We start from the raw sequence: 25,106 nt of genomic DNA, 5'->3' as shown, positions 1-25,106 counted from the left end.
TGAATGTCCTTCAAGTATGATAAGACACAGTTTTTAAAAATTAAAATGATTTTGTCTCCTAGAAATCCTACTCTGGTGAAAATACCGCCAGTGCCATTGCACGTTCCTGTGCAGCGACTGCGTTGTCTCTCTTGGTGCCAGTTTTAACTGTGTCCTACAAGGAGAAGGTTGAGGAAGTCCTGAGTACTCTGGTGGCCATGCTTCCTGGGAAACCAAACGCCGATGAGTCTCAGGCCGTTCAAATTCACATGGGCCTTGCCTTGGGGATGTTTGTCTCACGGCTATGTGAAGAGAAAGTCAGGTATGGATTACCTTGTACAACAGGTGTGTAAATAACTTTTTCTGCCTTCCAGTGTGAGACATTTAAATTATGCAGAGCAACATGTTTAGATTTCTGCACTTGAGTTCCCAAGGCATTCTGAAAGATTATTTCATGATCTCTCATGTATTAGGGCCCTTGTTCTCCCATCTCCTGCATTATTTTGCTGTAACATATTGGTTATTCTGGTATTTTGATCATGGTCCTCTCCAGAATGAGGGGTATGGGGAGCTGTCTTTCATGTTATGTTGGGAACTGCCTGCTTTTTTCTGTTAGAAAAGAAACCTAAGTTAGTTTTAAAAAAAAATCTCCAGGCTGTGAGGGTGGTGGCAGTCTTGATGTAGCTCTTTTCCAGGCCCATGTCCCTCTAGTTTGTTCTCCGAATGGGTATTGCTGGTGTGGGGAGCAACCTTGGTATGAGTTCATCCAAATGACGTAGGGCTTCTGGTACCATGGCCTGTGAAGGAGTTGTGCTGCAGCAGCTCCCAACCCTTGAGTGTAATGGGAGAAGCCACTGTATATATTAACCAGTAGAATTCTGACTGGAGATGTTTGTACCACTACAGAATGCAAGGGTCTTTTCGTCTTTTGCAAAATGGTTCCCCATTTAAAAGGTCCCTGCATGTAGTACATTAGCAAATTGGGAAGAGGTGTGATAGTTTTCTGCATGCAAGGAGTTTATTTTAAATGTGGGGCAGCATTCAAAATTAACACCTTTCCTGCCTGCAAAAGAACAACTGCTCAACAACTCTTAACACCTCTTTCTACTACTTTACTGCATTACTGATAGTAGAAGGGCTTCCTCAATGTACCCCAAAGTGCTGACCCCTTCCCCACCATTTGTCTCAGACTGCTCTCGCTTGGAAGTATGACCCCTGCATCTCTGTTCTGATTGTAGAATATAGAACAGACTCACACTTTTAGGGAGTGAATTATTTCTATCTCTCATCTTTGATCAGATTGTCCACTTTTATCAATGCTTGAAGACCCCTTCCTTCCATATAATTCAGAGTAACTTCTGGTTAGAGAAGTTAATTTCATCTGCATACTTCATTGTAGTTGCCACTGGTAGTGACTGACTGTATATGTAAGTCCTGTGATTTTATAATGTGTGAATTGTGTTAGGGTGGTTAAAGGTATATCACTTCACAGAATAACGCCCTCTAGGTTAACACAAGTACTTTAGTAAGTGCCACTTACAGACCATTATTCAAAAAATGGATAAAGGAATTCAGCTGAATGTAATACTTGCAGGATAAGAACCCAAGGAGAACCCTGCTGGATCAAACCAAGGGTACATATAGTCTGTAGCAGGAATCAGGCTGTGACTCATTGGTAGAGCATCTGCTTTACATGCTGAAGGTCCCAGGTTTGGTCCCCAGAACCTGCAGTTTAAAAAAGATCAGGAAGTAGGTGATGTGGAAGACCTCCAGCTGAGTCCCTGGAGAGTTGCCATGAGTCCGAGTAGATGGATGATACTGACAATGATAAACTAACAATCTGACTGAATGTGAGGCAGTTCCATGTATTCATTATCCTGTTTCCCAGAATACCATATCAGGTGCCCTCGATAGCCCACAGGAGGGGCGTGGAGGCCAAAGCCTGTTCCTGCTGCTGCCTCCCCCTCGCCGTAACTGTAATTCTAAGGAATACTACCTTTTAACATGGATTCAGCCATCCTGACTATTAGCTATTGACAGACCTTTCCTCCATTGAATTGGTGATGCCCCTTTTAAGCCATCTAATCTAGTGACCATCAGTATATCCTGTGGCTGTGAGTTCCTTAAGTTAAAGATATGCTGTGTGAAGAACTCATTTCATTTGTCTGACAAGAGGCTACTGTCCGTCAGGTGCATGAGTACCCCCATGTTCTAGAACTTTGAGAGAGGAAGTAACATTTTTCTCCATATCATGCATCTTCTTTCAGGGTATATGTGTGTGGCAGTGCTACACCTCTTGTAATGGAACATATATGAAACTACTTTATACCAAGTTTGCCTATTTATCTTGGTATTTTCCACTGTGACTGATTCTCCAGGCATCTTTCCCAACACTTGTAACCTGAAATCCTTTAATAGGAGGTGCCAAGGCCTTTTAACGTCTTCGGCTCTGTAATGGACAGGAAAAACTATGGAACAATACAATATCAGGACTTACTGAAAATAGACGGATCATTAAAAACACTAGATGAGATACAAGCTAGTCACCCGCAGATGCCATAGCTAACTTATCAGTTAGTTTCAAGATTCCAGGAAGACTGTCTAATTCGGGGAGTACTGAAAATGAAAACAGAATTTGAACAGTTGTTATGCAAACCAACGCAACACTTACTAGGTAAAATCTACAAACTATTGGTGACATACGATACAGAAGACGAGCAAGTGATGTCGTGCCAAATCAAATGGATGGAGAACCTGAACGAGATCATAACGGTTGATGAATGGGAACAACTATATCGTAAGAATCTCAAATTTACGTTATGCCAAGGGATCCATGAAAACTGGCTGAAAATGCTACATAGGTGGTACCTTACGCCAAGTGACATTCAAAATATGAACAATCTGTCATCTGGCCTATGTTGGAAATGTAGTAAAACTAGGGGCACGTTCTATCACTGTTGGTGGACATGCGAAGTAGTTCAGAAATTTTGGAAGGGAATACATAAGAACTTAGAAGGCATTATTGGTCAAAGTATATTATATGACCCCAAATTATTTCTATTAAGTAAAACACCGGATAATATCAACAAAGACCAACAGAACATGCTGAAATATTTAACTACAGCGGCAAGAGTAGTATTAGCATCTTTATGGAAAACAAATAAAATTCCTACCATAGAGACCTGGATGGATAAATCTTATGAATATATAACAATGGCACATCTGACAGAATCTCTACAAACGAACAATCAAAAACAAACCAGAGACAAATGGAAACCTTTCTATGATTATATGGCAACTAAAAAATAATAACAAGACTCTAAGCACCACAATAGATTCAAGGTGGAGTCTTAATCCACCCTATTAGAAAATAGCAGTATTAATAAAAGATTCAAGGGGGTAGTACAAAGCGTTACACCGCTAATCACTATCTGTATAAATTGTTTCTTGTTTTTTTGTTTGTTTTATCCTTACCATTCCTTTTTTCCCTTCTGTACCCCTATTTATTGTTAAAAATCAATAAAAATATTTATAAAAAAATTAGGAGGTGCCAAGGGTTGGACTTGGGACCATCTGAATACCAAGCATGTACACTGCCACTGAGTCACAGCTAGTCCCCAAGAGGAGAAAATTAAGAGCAGAAAATCATTTCCTGGGTTATTTTCTTTCAGTGAGGTATCCGACAAGCAAATGAATCTGCTTTTGATGAAGTCCCTGGATACATTAGAGGAGTGCTGCTTTGACACAAGTCTAGAATACAAGTAAGTATGTTACATAATTGTCTGCATTTTGACTTAGACACACCATTATGGTAATATAAGGATGATCTAGATTTGAATTCCAGCTTAGCCATAAAGCTTCACAAAGTGACCTTGAATTAGCCATAGAAATCTTAGCCTAATTTATCCATAAGGATGCTATGAGGATAAAATGGGGTAACCTTATGTAACACATGCTGATCTCCGTATAAGGAGAAAAGGATATAAATAGGAGAAAACAAATCTTACTCTCTAATTAAGGCTAGATTTTCAAGCATTAAAAATGCACACTTTCTGATTTGTCTTTTTACTTAAAGCACCTTTTATTTATCCATTTGTTTATATTTAGTTAGATATTCTCCCCAATGTGGACCCAAAGCTGCTTACATCATCCTGTTTCTTCCATTTTATCCTCATAACAACCTGTGAGGGAGGTTAGGCTGAGGGAATATGACCCATGGCCTACGTTTTGCACTCTTAACGGTTACACCACGCTACTTAAAAGGCACCATGAAAAAAAGAAATCTCAAAATAGCAGATCAGTTTTGCCATTGTACATTCCCCTTATGTAGCACTTGAGGGTCTTGCTTTCTTCAGACACACATGGAGTTATTTGTTACATTTTATCTCCCTCCTTCTAAGGAGTTTCCGTGTGACATGCATGTTTCCGCAGTCCCTCTCCCATTTTATTGTCATGGTAGCCTTGTGTGATAGATTCCAGAGATGTTGCTGCTGTTAGCCAGTTGCAACAAAAAGAGAGAGAGGTTAGGTGAGAGAGTGATTGCAATGGCACATTTCCCATAGATGTACAGTGTACTCCATAATATGTGAACAGGATTCATGAGCTTCTTCTGCATGTATACCATGGGAACATACTGTGGATTACTGTTGCCCTCACAACTGTTCTTCGTAACATATTTTCATAGTAGCAGAGATGTATAGTTTCTGTAATATTTACCTGCTATAAGATGGTAGTGTGTGGAATGGCTCTAAGAAACACATAAGCAGAGCGTCACATTATGGAGTTCAGGAGCTACTCCTTGTGCATATCAAGTAAAATAAAAATCAGGGTTTTCCAACACCAGGAGGAGTTTTTATGAAATTACTTTGCAAATGGGGCTTTCATTGTGGTTTGTGGCAATGAGGTTGTTTCTTAGAAATCACAAGTTCCACGCAGACCTGTGGCCAGAGATGCATCTATCTGAGGCTGCGACCCTGATTACATTTTCCTCTGCTGAGGTAATCTCTGTATAGGAAAACAAATACATTCCATATTATTTGGCAAACATTATTTTTGCCATGAGCATACCAATCAAGAAATCTCTTCAAGCAAGGAACACCTCCATTTAAGAAAAATACCATACCACAGAGCTCTCCGATTCATTTGTAGCATTTATTTTTTTAAAATTTTCATTCACTTCATTATACCTCATCTTTCTCCCCAGCAGGGACTCAGTGCAGCTTACACCATTCTGTTTTATCCTCCCAACAACCTCATGAGGTAGTTTAGGCTGTGTGTGACCTGCCCAGGATCACTTGGCCAGCTTTCATGGCAGTGTGGGGGTTCGGGTCTCCCAGATCCTAGTCCAACACTGTAACCACCATACCATACTGGCATTCTGGCTGTAGGCATAAATTGCATTTTCATCTTGAATGGGAAGATCTTGAATGTATTTCTCTTTTTAAAAAAATATTTATTCAAAAAATAGAGAATATTTATTACAAAAGGAAAATCATACAATTAATATGATATTTTACGAGGTGAGAAACTTCTAAAAATGGCAAGAGGTAGAAAAATATGAGCACTTCTCCACTGACTGATGCCAGATGTAAATCCAAAATGAATTCTCAAATTGACTTGCAAGTATAGTCAGATCATTTCCCAATGATCTTGAATGTATTTCTGATTGTGCTGTCTCAAAAATTGATTGTTCCTGTGCAAATGTAAGGCATTATCCTGACCTTACAAAATCTTAGCAGAAAGCTACACGTAAACTTAGGGTTGGCAGCTCAGGGCTGGGAAATACCTGGAGATTTTGGGGGTGGAGCCTGAGGAAAGTGGGGTTTCGGGAGGGGAGGGACTTCATTGGGGATAATACCATAGAGTCCGCCTTTCAAAGCAGCCGTTTTCTCCAGGTGAACTGATTCCAGACCCTGTTGCTCAAATGTGCATGTATTCACAATACTGGCTGAGCTTCAGGAGTAGCTGCCTCTCATGGCTCCTTTATCTGGAAGTATTCTGTTAAATTAACAGCTGGAGATGGGTTATAAAATAGGATGTTGGGAAGTTGTTGAAGATCATACTGGGCCATCAGCTGCCAAAGCCCATTTAAAGCCAAGTGAATCTTGACTGTTCTCAGGTTATATTAGTGGCCTTTAGAGCAGGTAGTGTGTATCAGTAAATGCTGCTTTGAGTGTCACCATTCTGACACAATTGTATTAGATCAGTTTTTAACATCCAAAAGTTAACTTTGGGGACGGAATGACTGTTATAGAGAACTGGGTCAGGGCAAGTGTGGGGCAGCCACCATGTGGCAGTCCCGTTGCTGCTGGACTGCAGCTGTAGCATCAACAAAGAAACCTAGTCATTGTTGTTACCCATGTTGCTGTGTAGAAGTCACTGTTATCTACCCCAAACCCACATACTAGGATGGTGCATGTATGGACATAAGTGCCGTCGCGTTGCAACCAACTTATGGTGGTTTATGGTAGGAAACAAAGGTGATGTGCCTCTGTAGAGCAACGTTAATCTTCCCTGGTGGTCTCCCATCTGACCCCTGACTGGGGCAACCCCTGCTTAGCTTCTGAGATCTGGTGAGATCAGACTATACCATGCCCCCTTGCCTCCCACTAGGGTAGTGTATAAAACCTAATAAATCTATACTTTCCCCTGATCTTACTTCTGAACTTCCTTCTTCCTCTTTGGACTAGCTACAGCTGTACCAGGAAGCTGCCTGTCTGCTCTCTTGGCCTGCAGTTACTTCCAAATGCTCTGAACAATCTGAATCTTGGAAGCAGAACATCCTATCCAAACATGCAGATATATGTATGCATGTGCAGATTCTGTGTTTCCTTGGCATGGAACTTAGACTTTTCTTTGGCAGCCAGTAGATACAGCTCTCACTATAATCTGGGAAGAGCTCAGTTTAGAATCAGATTGGCATTGCTCCGCCATTCCCTGGCATAGTACAAGGCACATATGGGAGCTCTATCAGCCGCATCGCTTTGCAGTACCCACTGCTTCATGTTTGAGTGCCCATGTAGTCTAAGATAAAAGCTTTGTAGTCCTAGCCAAATTAGCTTCCCCTGCCAGCCAAGAGCAGATGGAAGAGCAGAGACAATAGTGGAAAGGAGATGAATGATTAAGAATCTTTTCTCTCTTAAGTATGCATGTGTGCGTCCACGTGTGTGTTGGGGGTGTGGGCTAGTGAAATAAATAAAAAGCCCCAGTTAGACTGTATATGGGATGTCCTTCTAGAGGGAAAAACTTATATTTGTAAGTATTCAGTGGATTTTCATGTCCCATTTCAAGGTCACTTTCTTGATATGTTGAAAGTGTAGGACGAAATCAGTGTTGCCCAGGTTTTGTGGCTGCCTGTGTAGTTTGTGTTTCACTTCCATTTAATATATTCCCCAGAAGACCCAATCTTCTGCCATGATCTATCTTTAAACCTAGTTTGAAAACAGACAGCTTCTGTGTTTGGAGCAAAGGGTTGAGGTGATTCACTTTTCCAAGTAGAAGATCCCCCCATTGCTTTGGCAGATAGCTAATGTTTCCAAAGGAAACCCATCAAATACTTATTCCTTGGTTTAGAAGCCACCATTGGCCTCTAAACCCTTACTTCAACCATGGCAAAACATGGAAATTCTTTTAAAGGTTTTTGGGCTCTATGTTATACTACAGTGAATATCCAAAATTTCCTGAAAATCTCCTAAGAGCAGCTTTGCTGGATCACACCGAAGTTCGGTCTAGTCCTCTATCTTGTTTTCATCATTGGCAAGTGAGATGTTTCAGTGAAGTCCACATGAAGGCAATGGTTCTAGTTGGCTATCTAGTTGGCTTACTATTATTATGGCTGTTATCCTCCATGAATTTGTCTAATCTCATTTTAAAACCTTCTAGTTCTAAAACAGCAGTGCCATCCCAGCATAACTATGTCATGATTCATGGATTGAAGAAGTGTGATCCAAATCTACTGCTGATCAATTTTGTTGGTTGACCCCCAGTTTCTATTATACGGCGGAAAGTTTTTGTTTCTCTCCTCACGATGCATAAACCATTGTCACTTCCAACTTTGCTTGCGCATTTCCCCCCATTAAAAACAAAAACAAAATGCTTTCCTTTTAGATAAGTCTGTACATACCAGGAGGCCAATCCCAGCTCTACTAGGTGTTGGAAATATCTATTGTACTGATGTTTCCAATTAATTAGCAAATTAGTGTGTGTGCGTGTTAGAACAAAAGGATGCAACAGGCTTCTTTCTAATCAAACTAAACTCATTTATTATGGAAATACACTTTTGATAGTAAAGAGACAATACAAGTCCCCTAGCTAATCTATCTTTCTAGGTTGCTAAGTACGAAAAGGTATCTCTGCCTTCCATCCCATTGTACAGGATGGAGGCCTGCACGTGGTTAGCGTGCGGCATCTATCTTACAGCATGAAGAGATGCTGTTGAGAGAAGGAACAAAGAGAAGTATGGAGTGGAGGCGAAAGTCCTGAGATATATCAGTCTATAACATCAAAGGGCAGGAAATGAGAGAGAGAGAGAGATCAAATAGCCCTTCTGTCCTCTCCTGTCCTAGCGATCTTATCTAGCTCTATGGTAAGACCCCCTCTGGATCTGCAGTTAAGTGACACCGCAAAGGCTGTATATTCCAACACTAGGCAACCTGGGTGTCTCCTGACCACATGGGAGAGCCCTACCAAGGACTGGCTCTCCCCGTCCCCTCAGTGGTCCTCAACTCCTCCCCACAGCTCTCACTCTCTCTCTCTGAGTGGGTTGCTCCTGCTCTCTTCCCTATTGGACCTGCCCAGATTTGCCAGAAAACATTTGTCCTCACCCCCCTGGGACATAGCCTATCATGCTGGCCTGCTGGGACTGGGAAGTGTCTGGTTGGCCTCAGCCAAGGTAGGCCAAGGCTGTGCCTCAATGGCAGTTTTGTTAGTAAAACATTTTTTAAAAAACCCCTCAGGCATTCGGGGTCCCTGCAAGCTCAGTGGCTGTCCAGGTAAATCCAACTTCACCTGACATTTTCTTATCCTGTTCCATTCCATTTCTGGTTCAACAGTATTTTTGTTGAGATTGGCTAACCAGAACTCTTCACAGAAGTCAAATTGCAACACAATGGCATTATGATATTTGGCATTTCATTTTCAGTCTCTTTCCTAATAATCCATATAATGAAATTTGTCTTTTTAATCACTGGTATCCACTCAGTTGATGTTTTAATTGATTTGTTCGAGATCTTGGTCCTGATTACTTCAAATCCCATTAATGAATGTATGAAATTAAGCTTTTCTTCCTCCAACTCATCACTTTACACATATATTGAATATCATTTTCCATTTTACTACTTGTTTGTCTAGTTTGAAGCTATGCTTTCAGAGTTCCTTTCAGAGTTCAGTTGGGCTTTCACTGTCGTGAATAATTGGATGTCATCTGCAAACTTGGCTCTCTCATGTTAATGCCTGATTTCCAATAATGTTTAATTAAGTGAAATAGCACCTGTCCCAGTATGAATCTGTGACCCCCAACTGCTTACTTCCCTAGTTAGAGAAAACTGTCTTCCTGCCCTCTTCCTCATGTCATTTAAAGAGTTACAGATCTGTAAAAGGACCACATTCTTCTCTGAAGGAATGACTGCTACATTTGCTGAGGAGCTCTGCTGGGGACTGCTTGCAAAAGTTGGCTGCTTGCAGATCACCCCTATCTGCATGATTGTTGACTCTCTCAAATTCTACTAGGTTGGTCAGACAGGACTTCCCTTTGCAGAAGGCATACAGTTCTTCCTCAGCAAGGCTTTTTCTTCTATATTAATAATTCTAGCTTAAATAATGATTTAAGAGTGACAGGTGACAATGTAATGGGCTAGTGGTTTCCCAGCTGTCTCTCTACCCCTTTGTAAATATTGGTGTTGCATTAACTGTCTCCCAATCTTCCTGTAAAGATCTTGATTTCAGTGATAAATTGAATGTTTTGTTAGAAGATTGGCACTTTCATATCTGTGCTCTTTAACAACTCTCAGGTGTATGTCATCCACACTCAGTGACATGTTTTGACATTTAATTTGTCAGTCCTCAAATCTCAGATGAATTTAATGTATTTGTAAAAATGCTCATATATTTCCCTCCTTTTTTGGACATAAATCAGTGAACACTGGCAATCACATATAGGTGACTGCTAGGAGTTACTGATGTATCTCTTACTTCTTGAATGTTCACCAAATACCAGATTTCAGACAATCACTGTAACATATGCATTGATGTCTGGTATCTAGTTCCACGTATGGATCACCTGATCTGGCAACCCCCATTTGGAAATAACAGTCTTCAAGTGCCAGAAAATGAATATTTTAATGTTTAAACCAGGGATGAGAAACAGACTAAACACTTTCTTTAAAAGAATGACTACAACAGTCCTAGAAAAAAGTTTTCAAAAATGGGGGGGAAATGCCTACATTATCAGTGTCAGATTTTTCACGCTAGCTAGTTTAGAAGGGCGTGTCGTAGATCTTACTGTACAGGCTCTGATGTCCATTGTCAGGAATCATCTGTGACCTACTGCTGCCATCTAGTGGGAAAGAACTCTTAATGCTTTTTCTGGTGTTGTATGGGAATGGTTATGTGTGTGGGGGGTCATTTTTCCTAGAGTTCCATTTGGTCATTAATACTGTGCCATAGACATGTTGTAAATACATGGAGATTTATTAATAGCCAGGAAATCATACCTACTAAAATATTGTGTGTGTTTGTCTATAGACTTTGCTTATAGAGAGAGTACAATATATTTGAATGAGAACTGTATATAGCATCTAGCTATGTTTACATCTTTAACTCGCTTTTCAGCCAAGGGTCCAGGGCAGTATATTCCCCTTCCTTCTTGAAGCAATCTCTCCCCCCCCCCCCCAATGATTAGGGTTGCCAACTTCTGGGTGGCACCTAGAGATCTCCTACTATAACAATTGATCTCCAGACAACCAAGATCAATTCCCCTGGAGAAAAAGGCTGCTTTGGAGGATTGACTCTATGGCATTATACCCTACTGAGGTCCCTTCCTTCCCCAAACCTCAGGCTCCACCCCCAAAATCTCCAAGTGTATCCCAACCCAGAGCTGGCAACCTTACCCATGATACAGAAGCTCTGCAAACCAAGACAGTTTTTTCGTTACATGTAGGCCAGCCATGTTGCATGGGAAGTACCCACATCATTTGCCTGTCCAATGTGGCATCCTGTTGAGTGATTGTACTATCATTATGATTGCAAGGGCCACCTGGGGTGGCTTCCATTGCAAGAGTAATGTAAGAATCAAGACTTAAGGCTGCTTCACACATGAAAGGTCATCACTCGGTTGCTGCCATGTGGTGACTGACATGCTTGAACGAGGTGTCACAGATAATCATACAAAACTTTCACATTACTCAAATTCAGCTCAAACATGATACTTTACAGTTTAAGCCAATTCCTCCATTCAGCTGCAGATCCTGTAATGAGCAATCTAGTGATGCCCTTAGATGTATCAACATTAACTGGCCCTTAGATGTATCAACATTAACTCTTCACCTAATGGTTGCAGAAGCAAGTGTTATTTGAGAATGTGCCAGCATTGGGGGAAAAATTGGGTTTGCTATGCATGTGATCAAATTGTGGCTCAGATGTTCTCCTGGCTCATTCAACTCCTCTGTTCTCTTACCTTTTAAGCACTGGATGCATCTTGGGCGTAGGACTCGTCCTGTCACTAATGAGTCACAGCAGTCAAACTGGTGCTCGAGATCATGTCTCTACTTCACTACGTAAACTTTGTCAATACTTGGATGATGCAGAATATCAAAGCAGAACCTTCCAGGAGGTAAAATGATATTCTTCATAGTTCTCCTACACATGATGTTCCATTCTTTTCTACAATATAAATTTTGGCTTTCCAAAGGCATGCACAGACACGTACACACTTGTGAAACAAATTTTTTAAATTTCACTGATGCATTCTTAATTTCCATGTCACTCTTCCCTTTATGCAGATTCTAGCTTATTCGGTTGCCTACGTTTGTGTCTCTGCTTTCAGCGTTGGGATTATAGAAGGTGCAGAAGCTGAGGAACTCATGAACAAGTTGCAGAAATTAGTAGAAATTAACCAGCAGGTTGTATCTAAAGCTTGTGATCCTTTTTTATATCTGTCCGCACCCCAGTTGCCAGTGGAATACTGTTCCCTTAAACATCAACTATCTCAATTGATTACTACAAAGAAGCAGGCATTTATTTACAAACAATGGGAACAGCTTCTTAATGCTGTCCAGACCAATAACGCTAAACAATTTTGGGCCCAGATACTTGGGGCAGTCGCACTGACTCTCCACCAACCTCTTCCATCTCTCCAGGACGCTGGTGTCAATATTTTACGTCTATATTTTAGGAAGCGTCCTTGTGCCTTAATGAGCCAAGTATTATGATTTTCCGGAGTGACCTCCGGTCTCCCCGGAAGAAATCATCAGTTTAATAGCTCAGTTAAAAACAAACAAAGCCCCAGGCCCTGATGGTATTATACCTGAGATTCTAAAAGCCGACCCAGAATGGTGGGCCTTTCCCCTTGCTTCTTTATTTACTCTGGTAAATAAAACAGGTCAAATTCCTGCTGCTTGGCGAAATGCGACTATTGTTCCTATATATAAAAAAGGATCTCTTCACAATCCATCTAATTTCAGACCTATCTGTCTGCAGAAAGTTTCTAAAAAGGAATTTGCTGTATTGCTTATCCTAATATTTTGCAGTTTAATGCTGTGAGTGCCTCTTCCGCATTGCATTACATAATAATTTTGAACTTTTGGTGGTCCTGCTTAAGCCACTTACAGTACAGTCCCAAGCAGAGTTACACCCTTCTAAAGCCATTGAAATCAGTGAGCTCAGAATGGTGGAACTCTGCGTAGAACAGTTATATAAATTATATAAATAATTACTATTTCCATCGTGCATCTAACATAACTAATGCTTAACTGAGTATCAAAAAAGTAGCTCTTCCTAGCACTCCCCTGGTCTGAGGAGCTTTCAGTTGAGTTTCAATTCTGTGGGAAACAGTGACGGGGGGAGGGGGAAAAGGGGTCACAAGATTAAACGTGCACAAATGCAGTTGCACATACTTTCAGGTGGGGTTGAGGAGTGACTGCATAAGTAAAGGGCTTTAGCAAAAGCATGGAGTCTGAAAAAAGAAAGGGGGTGACTTTCTATAGGTATTCTGAAAGGGCTGTGCCAAGCTCAAGGAAGAGCAAGGGAGGAAGGGCAGAGTCATTTAAGGGAACTGGAGCTGATTGTATAGAGGAATAAAAGAAAAAATTGGTTAGCTGCTCAGGCAGTAGAATAGACTATGCCTTCATTTCATTTAGTCTCACCTTAGCATGCTTGTAAGTCTCTTTATGCATTGATGGTGCATGCATGTAAAGAACTGCAGAGGGATATAGAGGGGAAATGGAGGCAGGTGAACAAGCAGGATAGCATTCCCATCAGCAGATCCTTGCTTGGAAGGACAATTACCTCTGCTTGCAATTCTGTCATTTTGAGGTAGGCTCTTAAGTGGGACATCCCAAACAAACCAGTTTAAAGAGGTCAGTGTTCCTTACAGTGACTGTCCACATGCCTTGAGAAACAGTGCAAGGAAATTTTGAATGGCTTTCCGAGACTTTACAGAAACTGAGCTAGAGCCAAACTAACCAAAGAACTAGTTGGGAGCCCCACTTGTTTTTAGGGGCCACCTGTAAAAGGTGGCCTTGGGGTGAAATGAGACTTTATTTAGAACATGTTGACCTTTCCTTTCCATAATACCCAGTTAACAGAAGAGCAGCACTGATGGGCTACACCAGTGGTCGGTCTAGTTCAACATCTTGTCTTCCATAGTGGCCAAGCAGCAGGCTTTAAGCAGGTCACAGAGACTGATCAGCACAGCTATGCAAGGGCAGCAGGCGACTAGATTAGAGAGCTGCAAGAACTTGACATGGGGCTGCAGCTTTCTGCAGCAGCTCCGTAATTCTTTCCTGTGGCATTTAAGCCAAAAAAGTCCTTTGTTTTTGTACCAGTAGCTCAGCAGTGTATTAGCAGACAATGAAAGTGGGTTTTTTTACATGGCTAAAAGAACAGGTCTTTTAAAAAAAGGATTTGAAAAGTGTAGAATGCTAATATATGTAAAGCTGTACATCTGCTTACAAATTGCTTTTCTAAATAGCTGCTTTTTTGTTTTCCTGCAAGACTTCAGGCTTTGCTCTAGCATTAGGCAGCATTGTTCATGGATTGTCTGTATGTGGACATGGAAAAGCAGAAGACCTCAGCAACCGGCTCCTTCCTGCCTGGATAAAAATTGTACTTGCTGAGGTAAATGGTTGTATGTATGTTTGTCTTTTGTTTTTTTAATGATCATCTGAAATTTATTGTATTTTATTCTACTTCATTTATACTCCATATTTCTCCCCAGTGGTGGAACTACAGTGGTTTATATTGTTCTTTTTGCCTCCATTTTATCATCCCAGCAACCCTGTGAGGTAAATTAGGCTAAGAATGTGTGACTGGCCCAAGCTTCCATGGCAGAGTGGGGATTTGACCCTGGGTCTTCCAGGTGCTAGTCAGAAACTCTAACCTAGTCAGGCGCTGGTGGAATGAAAGTAATCTCTCATTCAGCCCACCCATATTCTTTTTAGCTGCCATTATTTGCTTAGGGACTGTTTTCATTTCAGCGGGTAAAAGTTCTGAATTTTAGCTGGTTTTATTCAGCATATTCATTTCTGAGGTTAACAGTTCATAGACTAATACTAAAGTACACATAGATGCTTTGGTAGAAGTTAGTGTATGATATGTGGAATTTACTAATTCTGTGTTGATATCTTTGCTGCACCATCTACAAATACAACAGCCCAATGTAGCACAGACAACTGGAGGCAGCCTTCACTCAATTCACACACATGGGGTACCAGACAGGCCTTTTGATCCCCACTACACCTGGTGAACTACGTACACATTAGAGCACACTGAATATTCCTGTGGGGAAAATGTCAGTGGAGGTGGAGAAATGGCAGGGTGGAGGATGCTTCTCTTTCCCCTTCCGGCTATTTTTTGTGCTCAAAATTGTTCTGCCCCAATTGCTGTATCATTTACCCCCAAAGGTGAAAAATCATGTTACGGAGTGACTTTGAGCATAAGAGCAGCTGAAGGCAAAAACATCCTTCCTTGTCCTCTCTGATTATAGCCTCCCAAGGCTGCTGGTCCCTTGGGGTGGGGGGATCATTAAGCCATTTGGAGACTATTTTGTGTGCCTGCATGTTCATTATGGGGCCCTGAAAGAAAGGGTGTATTCCAGATGATGATGCTTGTTTCTCAGTGCCATTGCGGCATACTTACTTCCAGTCTCAGGATGTCTTTCATAAGTTTGGTTGAGTGAAGGCTCTTCTGACCTATCTTCCCTTGGAAGAAATGGGTACCATTGTCTACTATTCTGCCTGACATGGTTACCTTTGACATGTTGGCTTTGCTTGGGTTTCAGGGATGCCCGACAATGCAACGGCTGGCAGCAGTCAATGGTCTGGTGTCTTTGGTGGGTTCTGAAGGAGCCATGATACAGGTAAAGTGGGCCAAAATAGTTAACTGCCTACAGTCCCTCTCCCAAATATAAGAAAACATCATGGTATGTATGTTTCACTTTAGCAGAAATTATATTCTCAGCATTGGATATTAAACAATGCTTTCTTGCTTTCAATCAAAATGCCTTTGTGAAGGCTGGTGTGTTATGGTTGCCCCTACTGGCATAGCTCCACCTTAGGATGTGTTTCTTTGTCATACTAGAGTGTGATGGAATAATTAGCCTTGATAAACAGCAGTTGGTATTTATATAGCATTCCCAAGACTGATATGCCTCCATTTTGTTGGCATCACTTCTTACCATTTTGGTTAGCACCTGACCAGAATGCCTTTGCCAGATCTGGAATGGTCTGCTAGATTTTATAGAATCTTTTGGCAAAAATGGAGCTGAACTGTTAAAAGGAAAGTGAGGCTGAGACTAGCCAATCAGTATGACTGTATCTGATCCCCAGAGACAATGTCTGGCTAATCAGGGAAGGCACTAAGGTATTTAGGACCATTTATAAGAGTCCTGGGAAGCAGACGGAACCCAGCACAACCAAGGCACCGTGGCTAGTATGCATCATGTATACCATGGCTGTGTTATTTTGACATAATCAAAGCTATATGGCTGCCTTTATTCCCTTCATGCCAAAGATTTCTTCACACCAACTTCAAACAGGCCAATCAGAGCCGTCATAGTCAGTTCTTGCTCAAATAGACCAACCAAGCTTATTTGGTGTCTCCAGTCCCGCCTTGGCTTCTCTAATTTGAGGAGCAGCCGTTGCCAGTCCATCTTGCACTCCATATTCCACTCATCAGAGATGCTAATGCTAACTTATCCAGACCTCCTCCTCCCTCTCCCTATTGTGCTTGACTCCTATAAGTGAGACCCCTTCCTGATGCCAAATTGCACACTCCCAATACACAAGTCACCCTACACATGGCCAGTACATGCCATCCTTTACCCTGCCAACTTGCACATGCCATTCAGAGGATGCCCATGTTCTTACTTACTGGCTTGCCTCCTATCTGTGTGCCCTGGGTTCAGATTAGACCCACCCTCACTTCATCTTGGGAATTATTGCCTGGAATTGCAGCTGGATCATCTGGCTGGCCCCTTTGCCAAGTACCTTTCCTTGACACCCCTTCCCCACAAGTCATGGTTGGTGTGCCAGTCTGAGAATCAAAAGAACTAGACCACCCCAGGCAATTCCCCAATGCAGGAAAGGACAATTCCCCCCTCTTCTTTTTCTCATCTGCTTATCCCCTCGCTTCCTATTATTCTCTGAAGTAGATACTGCTCTGTGGGGGGTTAACTACTAGACCAATGCCAGACTCGAGTTCTGGCCTTGATGGGCAAATGTGGTATTTTGTGCTGAAGTGTACTAATTCATCACTCTATCTGGTTGCCTGCAACCTTGGTTCTCAGTAGCCTCTGTTTTCTTTTCTAAGCTTGCTTTGGAGCTCCATCACTTTTCATTTTGATCCCAGACCTCTGAGCACATGGTATTCATTCCACTCTGAGACTGGACGTGACTCCCATTCAGGTGGATGAGAAAGTATACGTGTGTTCCTCATTTGGTACCAATAGGATCATCAGTGTCCACAGTCTAAATAAATACCAGGTGGTAGGATTTTCCTTGGTAGCTTAAATGGTAGAAAGGGAGAAGGGGAGGGAGATACAAAATTGAGAATAATGAGATAGTTATTTGAGCTGCTCAGGGTTCCTGTGCAAGAAGTCGAATACTGACTTTCAAAGCTAGGTTGAGCTTCCTGAAAGGAAAGTGAATGAATCTGCAGAAGACTTTTCATTTTATTGGGCAGAGACATGACTTCAGGATAACTTTTCTTGTAAAGTAGCACGAAAAATCACTGCTTTGGGAATTTTCCAAGCAGGAATAAAGTTTTTAGTATGGAAAAAATCAATGGTTTGTAACACAGTGTGATACTAAATGCTTTTTGTAAAATGTTTTCAAGAATATTAAACAATAATTCTTACCTTCATGTGAATATTATAAATCTCCAAATATATTCTGCATCTCTGGCTGGCTGTCTTTCATACTAATGTGGCTACTCGAACACTTCACTTTTTAGCGTTACCTTCAGTTGCTCATCATTTGGTAATTTTTCTCCCTTTCTTTGACAGCTGAAATCTGAGGCTATCCAGTCTTCTCAGTTTCAAGGCAAACTTAATGAAGTCATCAGAACCCTGAGTCAGGTGAGAGTCTTCAGTTTTCCTTTTCACACTGCTGTGAAATCCCATGGTGACGTAATAGGGGCCATTCTAATACAATGAAAGAATAGAATCATAGAGTTGGAAGGGGCCATACTGGTCATCTAGTCCAACCCACTGCTCGAAGCAGGATCAGACTAAAGCACCCCTGACAGGTGTTCATCCAGCTACTGCTTAAAGACTGCCAGAGAGGGGGAGCTCAACACCTCCCTAGGCAGTTGATCCCACTGCTGAACTTCTCTTTACTGTTAAAAAAAAATCCTAATATCCAGCCAGTACCTTTCTACCTGTAATTTCTACCCATTATTGTGAGTCCTATCCTCTGCTGCCAGCAGGAAAAGCTCCCTGCCCTCCTCTAAGTGACAGCCTTTCACATACTTAAAGAGAGCAATCATGTCCCCCCTCAACCTCCTTTTTCCAGAATATCTAAGAGAGCAGCCTCAGGAGAGGCTGCCACAGTTCTTTCTTTAGCCTTCTGAGGGCTGCTTGCTCTGACCAGACAGCAATCCATCTTCCCACTCATTCTGATGAAAGGAGTAAGCGCCTAACAGCCATGAGCATGGGACGAAGACAAGGGGGGCATGCATTTTTCCGGTTTGGGGATGGAACAATAATTATCTGTATCCATCACCCAAAAAGGCCTGCATCCTACCAGTCTGCTCAGCAAAGTCTGTAGCTTTTCCCCAGCCTAAGGTGCCTTTCTCTGGCTTAAATGGCTCTTCCACTTCTCTGCTCAGCAGAGTTTGAAGCCTTTAGCCAGCAACTTTTTCTAACTAGAAATGGTTGTCATGTGGTGATGTTTCAGAATATCGAAAGGTGACTGTGATGGGCAGGCTAGGTCCTGCCTCTCCCCAAGAGTGACCAATAAGAGCTGGCGGAATATTGGGAAGAGACAGTTGGAAAACGGCAGTTAAGTTGGGAGATGGCAGCTGGGGAGTTGAGAGGGAAAAGAGGGTGTCTGACTGAGTGAAACCGTGGAGAACAGCTGCTTAGAGTGGGGTGAAGACAGTCAATTTGTGACCAAAGGATCCCCATTGCAGGAATAGGACCTCAGTGCAAAATTTCACTGGAAGCAAAACATTGTAACTTCTACCTTACTTTCTTCAGCGTTACGTTCATACCATAAATAAAAGTTAACTTCTTGTTTTGTTTAACCCTATGGGTTGCATATCTCAGGGAAAGAAACACAACACATACACGTTAATATATCTCCGTCTGTATATGTATTATAGGATGGGGATAAATGGTGGCGGTGTGCGAATGGAATAGTGTTTGAGCCCCCAACCCCAATAACTCTGTGTGAGTGAGGGCCTGTTATTAAGGGGGACTGGGCTACCCTGTCTGCTGATGTCTCTGTGAGTGAGAGAGAGGACATGAGGTATGAAATGGTGATGGCTCTCTAAATATTTTTTAAAAGAGACAAGATGGCGGCTGAGGGGGAGCGCGCGCACTGCATAGGATGAGGGGGCGTGGCTGGGGGCGGGGGAGCGCATGTTAGGGCTCATAATATACACGTGTTGTGTACGCACTGTTACTGCATGTGTTGCATTAGCACTTCTTTTTCAGTCTTTTTTTTTAATCCTGTTACAAATGGATCCCAATACTTCTAATCCTGGACCAAAACAAAAACGCCGGTCATACGAAGCTGGTTTCAAACTTAAGGTTGTGTCAAGAGCAGAAGAAAGCAATAACAGTATTGCAAGTAGGGAATTTTGTGTTGACGAAAAACAAGTGAGGGAGTGGCGGAAAATGAAAGCTGACTTGGAAAAAATTCCAAAGGCAAAAAAAGTTCGACGTGGTTTAACAACTTCATATGGGGCTCTAGAGACTGAATTGCATAAATGGGTTATGGAGTGTCGTCAAAATGGTTTCTGCGTAACACACATGGGAATTCGCTTACGTGCCCTTCAAATGGCTAAAGACAACAAATTAAAAGCACCAGGCATTGAAAATTTTGTTGCGTCAGCAGGATGGTGTACCCGCTTCATGAATAGGTTTGCCCTATGTTTGCAGCAAAGAACAAAGATTTCACAGAAGTTGCCAAAAGACCTTGATGAAAAAGTGATGTCATTCCATTCAGTCATCATAAAACAAAGAAGGATCCATAACTATAACCTGGGAGATATTGGGAATATGGATGAAACACCTATGACCTTTGATCTTCCAAGCAACAGAACTGTGGCAAGTTTGGGAGACAAAACTATTTTACTCAGAACCACAGGAAATGAAAAAAACCATTTCACAGTCGTTCTGTCATGTTTGGCTAATGGAACTAAGCTGTGGCCTGTCATTATTTTTATTTTGAAATTTATCAGTAGCTGCTGCATTTCCCACCCTAGGCTTATACTCGAGTCAATAAGTTTTCCCAGTTTTTTGTGGTAAAATTAGGTGCCTCGGCTTATATTTGGGTCAGCTTATACTCGAGTATATACGGTACAGCTGGGACACATCTGTCAATTGCGCTGTTCTAAGGCGACAAATTTTCACTGCTGCTAAACAAAATTTCGCTACCTGAAGAGTGGTTGAAGGAGCATCTCCTTGTAGGAGCATTGTAGGAGCATCTCAAACCTTTCACCTGCCCTGTCAGGTCTCAATCTCGATAAGAGGGGCTCAATAAACTTTGAACAGGGTAATGTATAGAAATTGCAGTTCAGGAGGGCATGCTCAACAGTTTCTAAGTCCCCTGATTTGCAGGGGCAGAATCTCTCTTCCCAGGGTGTCTTCTTATATTTCCCCTCAAGCAAAGCAGATGGTAAGGCTGCACATCTGGCCAGGGTAAAGAGATCGAGGACAATCCTTGCCTCCACCTTCATCATGCCAGTTTCTAAACAGATCAGAGCATTTTGAACACATCTTGGCAATTGCAGGGCAGCTCTAAGGAACTTAGATTGCACACGTTCAATGGGAGTAAGACTAGAGAGTGAAGAGTCGAGTTGTGTTCCATATAGCATTTGTGCTAGGGTTTTCGCCTGATAAAGTTTGAGTGCTGCTGGAATGTAATGTGCCCCTTTGGTCCGGAGGAAATTGATTATCAAATGGGCTGACCTTTCCCCAAAATTGGCTACATGAGTATTATGGGCCAACTTGGATCCAGATGCCTGGATTGTCGTTCCGAGATATTTATATTGGGTGACCTGTTCCAGCCTGTGGCCATTAATGCTCCACCTCCTATATTTAGGACGTCTACCAAAGGCCATGACTTTTGTTTTATTGTAGTTGATCATCAGGCATTCTTTCTTGCAAAACGTTGCCACTCCCATAAGCGCCCTCCTGAGACCCACTGGGGTTCTTGAAAGAATTACCGCATCATCGGCGTAGAGCAGTATATGAATATGCCTGTCCACCAGTTAGGAGGATGCAAATCTGGTGCTTTCAGTGTGTTAACTAGATTATTTATAATAGGCAAAAAGCTGGGGGGCGAGAAGACAGCCCTGCCTAACACCTCTATAGGTGTTTATGGGGGCAGTAAGATGTCCTCCTCTATTACACCTGACTCTGTGCTGTATGTTCGTGCAGGGCTCTCAGCAACATCAGGAGCCTTTTGTCTATGTTTGTGACTTTAAGCTTGTCCCAAAGTAAAGGTCTGGAGATCGAATCGAATGCTGCCCTGAAATCAATGAATGCCGCATATAAGGAGGAATTTCCCTTATTAGAGTATTTCTCTGCAAGATATTGAAGGACAAGGCAGTGCTCTACTGTAGCTCTCCCTTCCCTAAAGCCTGCCTGTTCTGTTGCCAAAATATCCTCTTGGGCGAGCCAGAGAGTTAATTTGTCTAGCAAGTGTCTTGAATATAATTTGCTAACAACGCTTAGGAGACTAATAGGCCTATAGTTGGACGGGTCCTTCCTACTACCTTTTTTATAGAATGGGATAACTATTGCCAGCCCCCAATCTTTAGGGACTCTTCCAGTAGAGTCTATAAATGTAAACAGTGCTGCTAGAAAGGGGGCCCACCAATCTATATTCTCCTTAAGCAGCTCTGGGGGATACCATCATATCCAGGGCCTTTGCCCTGTTTTAGTTGGTTGATAAGGTATTTAACCTCATTTGCTGAGACCGGCGGCCAGGAGGGAATCTTTGACAGGTCAGGGCTATAGGGGGCCAGAGGATGCACGTCGTCATAAAAGCTCTGAAAAAATATGACCCACCTATCCGCAGCCACATGTGAATCTAAAGGTGAATTCTTTTTGAAGTTACTATCAGTAACTAGCCTCCAAAATAGGGATGTATTTTTGGCCTTGGCCGACCACATTTAAAATTATAAAATAATTCGATTAAAACACATAAACAAACAACACCAGAATCAGGGAGGAGGGCCAATAACCATTGCTGGGGATATGCCAAGTGAAACAAAAAAGTCTTCACCTATTGGTGGAAGACACTGATAGAGGGAAACAGATGAGTTCCAAAATTTGCTGAGTTCCAAAATTCGATTCCAAAATTTGGTGAGTTCCAAATCTCAAAATTTGGTGCCATGACCAAGAAAGCCCTTTGTGCGTCCCACTATCTAAATAAATAAGTGTCTCTGTTTTGGATGCCCTGATTGGTTTTGGAGAATGCAAATGAATTGTGTAGCATTCCTCTTCCTGATACAATATTCAATGATGCTAGCCCAGACTAAGGAAGCCATGATGTTTGTGCATATGTGATGGTTGTTCCTGCAGATAATCAGCTTTTCTGGAGTGATTGGCCTTCAGACAAATGCAGCATGGCTTCTGGGACACCTGCATCTCTCCAGTGTGTCTGCGACTCACAGCCGAGTCTCTGGTAAGCCAGCTTTCACTGTGTGTTTCAAGTCTCTGTAGATTAACCTGACTGTGGCTGTTCTGTGATTCAAAACTATATATATTTAGACTGCTTTTCCCTGGGTCTTTACAAAAAAAGCTTACACAGGACCTTACAAGATATTACCATTCAGATGTACACAATGAATGCATTAAAATTAATTAAAATGTTATAATTGCAGAATAACAATATGGTAAAAGCAGCAAGCAGGGCCTTAAAAACTGGGGTCAGAGTTTAATATTACAGCTCAAAGATCCTCATAAGCAGACAGTCTTGGCTGAATTGTGGAAACTTGTAAGTGTGGGGATAAGACAGTGTGTATACATTAGTCCATGAAAAGCCAGCTGCTGTCCAAGAACACCACCAAGGTTTGGATTTAAAATTTCCAAGACAACATGAGACAAATTATTGTCCTGGTGTTTAATGTCTTTTTACCTTCTTATCTTCACAGTTCCTCCAGACTTTTGCTACTTGCCTGAGAAGAGCTTTCTTAGGGCAGCTATTGACTTTGTTGTTGATGGTGGAAAGAAAGGTAAAGCAGCAGCTATGACAATGAGAATGTTTTTTAACTTTCCAGAATTAATAATGAGACTCATGGCCTTGCCATGTTGTCACTGAAAGCATAGCACAGATTCATTTATCGTTCTTCAACACTCCTGCCGCTGACTTGTCAATAATGTGCTGGTAATGTAAAGCTTGTAAATTCATTTGCAAGCCATGGCCACTCCCCCAACCCTAAACTATATTTATCTAGCATTTTATATTCTTTTATGGCCAGAACTACACATTATCTTAGCAAATATATGGTATTAGGAGCCCTATGATTCTCGCCTTCATAATACCTAAATCGTAGTAGATTAGGGTTGCCAGATCCCTCTTCCCCACCGGTGGGAGGTTTTGGGGGCAGAGCCTAAGAGGGCAGTGTTTGGGGAGGGGAGGGACTTCAATGCCAAAGAGTCCAATTGCCAAAGCAGCCATTTTCTCCAGGTGAACTGATCTCTCCTGATTAGTTGTAATAGCAGGAGATCTCTAGCTAATACCTGGAGGTTGTGACATAAAAAGGGAACAGCTGCTATGGCTAATGATCAATATTATATTATACAGTCGCACACAGTTTTTTAAAACTTTACTAAGCAATGTATTTCATTCACATTTATCAAAGTTCCATCATACATATGCTTAACAACAAACCATGTAAACAGAAATGTACAAGGATCCAATACGGCTGTAAGTACTCTATACTGTTCCTGTGTATTAGACAAGGGCAAGAGTCCAGTAGCACCTTAAAGACTAACAAAAATATTTTCTGGTAGGGTATGAGCTTTTGTGAGCCACAGCTCACTTCTTCAGATACAGCTAGAATGTGAATCCATCTGTCTTTAAGTAGAGGAGAGTGAATTCAGTACACGGAGTGTACCGTGCTTCGGTCAAGGGTATACGATAGCTGCGCTCCCCTGCTAGAACTTCCAACAAGACATTTCATGTTAATAACTCAGTCCACCAATATGAATAACTCTTTATGTATTAGGCCATCCCTTCTTAGTGTTACATAACTTTTCTTTGGGGGTGGGGCTTTTGGTTGATTGTTCGGTAATCTTTGTCCCTTAGGGCACTAGTGTTCTTTGGATTGTTGTAAAAAAAATTACAAAAACCTTCACTTTGATTAAGTGTTCTGTTTTACTACACTCCAACTATACTCCTGTGTATTTTTGCTGCAACAGACTTAACATGGCTACCTCTCTGGAATGACTTCAAACTCTATTTTGGTTCTATTTTGAAATGCTAGTATAGAGTAAAATGCCACCAAAAACTGCTGGTGGTCCTTTTGATGGTTTTAGTGATGACACCGAAGCAATTCTTTATTTTGTTTTAGGCCCTGAACTATTTCCTCCCCATTTGGTAAAGGTAGCCTTGGCGCCTATTGCATTAACTGGAGAAAGCTACCAGTATCCACCAGTCAACTGGGCCTCAGTTCTTTCCCCTCTAATGCGACTGAATTTTGGTAAGTTTTTATTTTTAAAAAAATCTGTTGAATTATATATATATATTCATGCTGTTGTTGGGGTCAAGGTCTTCCTGTAGAACTCTGTTTCTGCTGTGGCAATGGATCCTTACATAATCTTAATAGGTATTTGGTCTGATGAGTTACCGGTAATTCCTGAAATATGTATTCCTATGCCTAGTAGAAAATTCCTGGTTGAGCAGTGATGATCTGCAAATACCAATGTCCGGATCATCAGGATTAGTTAGGTATTCCTTGCCCCTCACCACTGCAAAATTTGCCTCTGAATCATACATTTAATAAGAAGGATGAAATTACGAAAGGAGAAATAGCATTGCTGTTTTGAGGTGGAAGTCCATTGCAGTGACATGTAGGTCTGGGAGTCTGGGCTGCTGTTTCTCTACTGTGAGCCCATGTGGGTGGGGAGAAGAAGAAGAGTTGGTTTTTATATCCCACTTTTCTCTACCTTTAAGAAGTCTCAAAGTGGCTTACAATCACCTTCCCCTCCCTACTACAGACAGTTTGTGAGTGGGGCT

General features: G+C 41.8%; 1 protein-coding gene across 3 annotated transcripts in view; it reads left to right on the top strand.

Annotated features, from left to right (window-relative positions):
- FOCAD (focadhesin) overlaps positions 1 to 25,106 on the top strand; it is a 161,658-nt gene that overhangs the window by 116,751 nt on the left and 19,801 nt on the right. For all 3 annotated transcript variants that reach the window (XM_056848240.1, XM_056848241.1, XM_056848239.1), the window contains 10 exons: positions 63 to 301; positions 3,651 to 3,740; positions 11,659 to 11,806; positions 11,976 to 12,095; positions 14,188 to 14,310; positions 15,473 to 15,550; positions 17,696 to 17,767; positions 22,448 to 22,550; positions 23,020 to 23,100; positions 24,442 to 24,570. In XM_056848240.1, coding sequence (XP_056704218.1) covers positions 63 to 301; positions 3,651 to 3,740; positions 11,659 to 11,806; positions 11,976 to 12,095; positions 14,188 to 14,310; positions 15,473 to 15,550; positions 17,696 to 17,767; positions 22,448 to 22,550; positions 23,020 to 23,100; positions 24,442 to 24,570 — 1,183 coding nt within the window. The remainder of the gene's footprint in view (positions 1 to 62; positions 302 to 3,650; positions 3,741 to 11,658; positions 11,807 to 11,975; positions 12,096 to 14,187; positions 14,311 to 15,472; positions 15,551 to 17,695; positions 17,768 to 22,447; positions 22,551 to 23,019; positions 23,101 to 24,441; positions 24,571 to 25,106) is intronic.

Source organism: Euleptes europaea, chromosome 4 (assembly GCF_029931775.1).
Source record: "Euleptes europaea isolate rEulEur1 chromosome 4, rEulEur1.hap1, whole genome shotgun sequence".
NCBI lineage: Eukaryota > Metazoa > Chordata > Lepidosauria > Squamata > Sphaerodactylidae > Euleptes > Euleptes europaea.
This window is presented reverse-complemented; position numbering and strand designations above follow the sequence as displayed.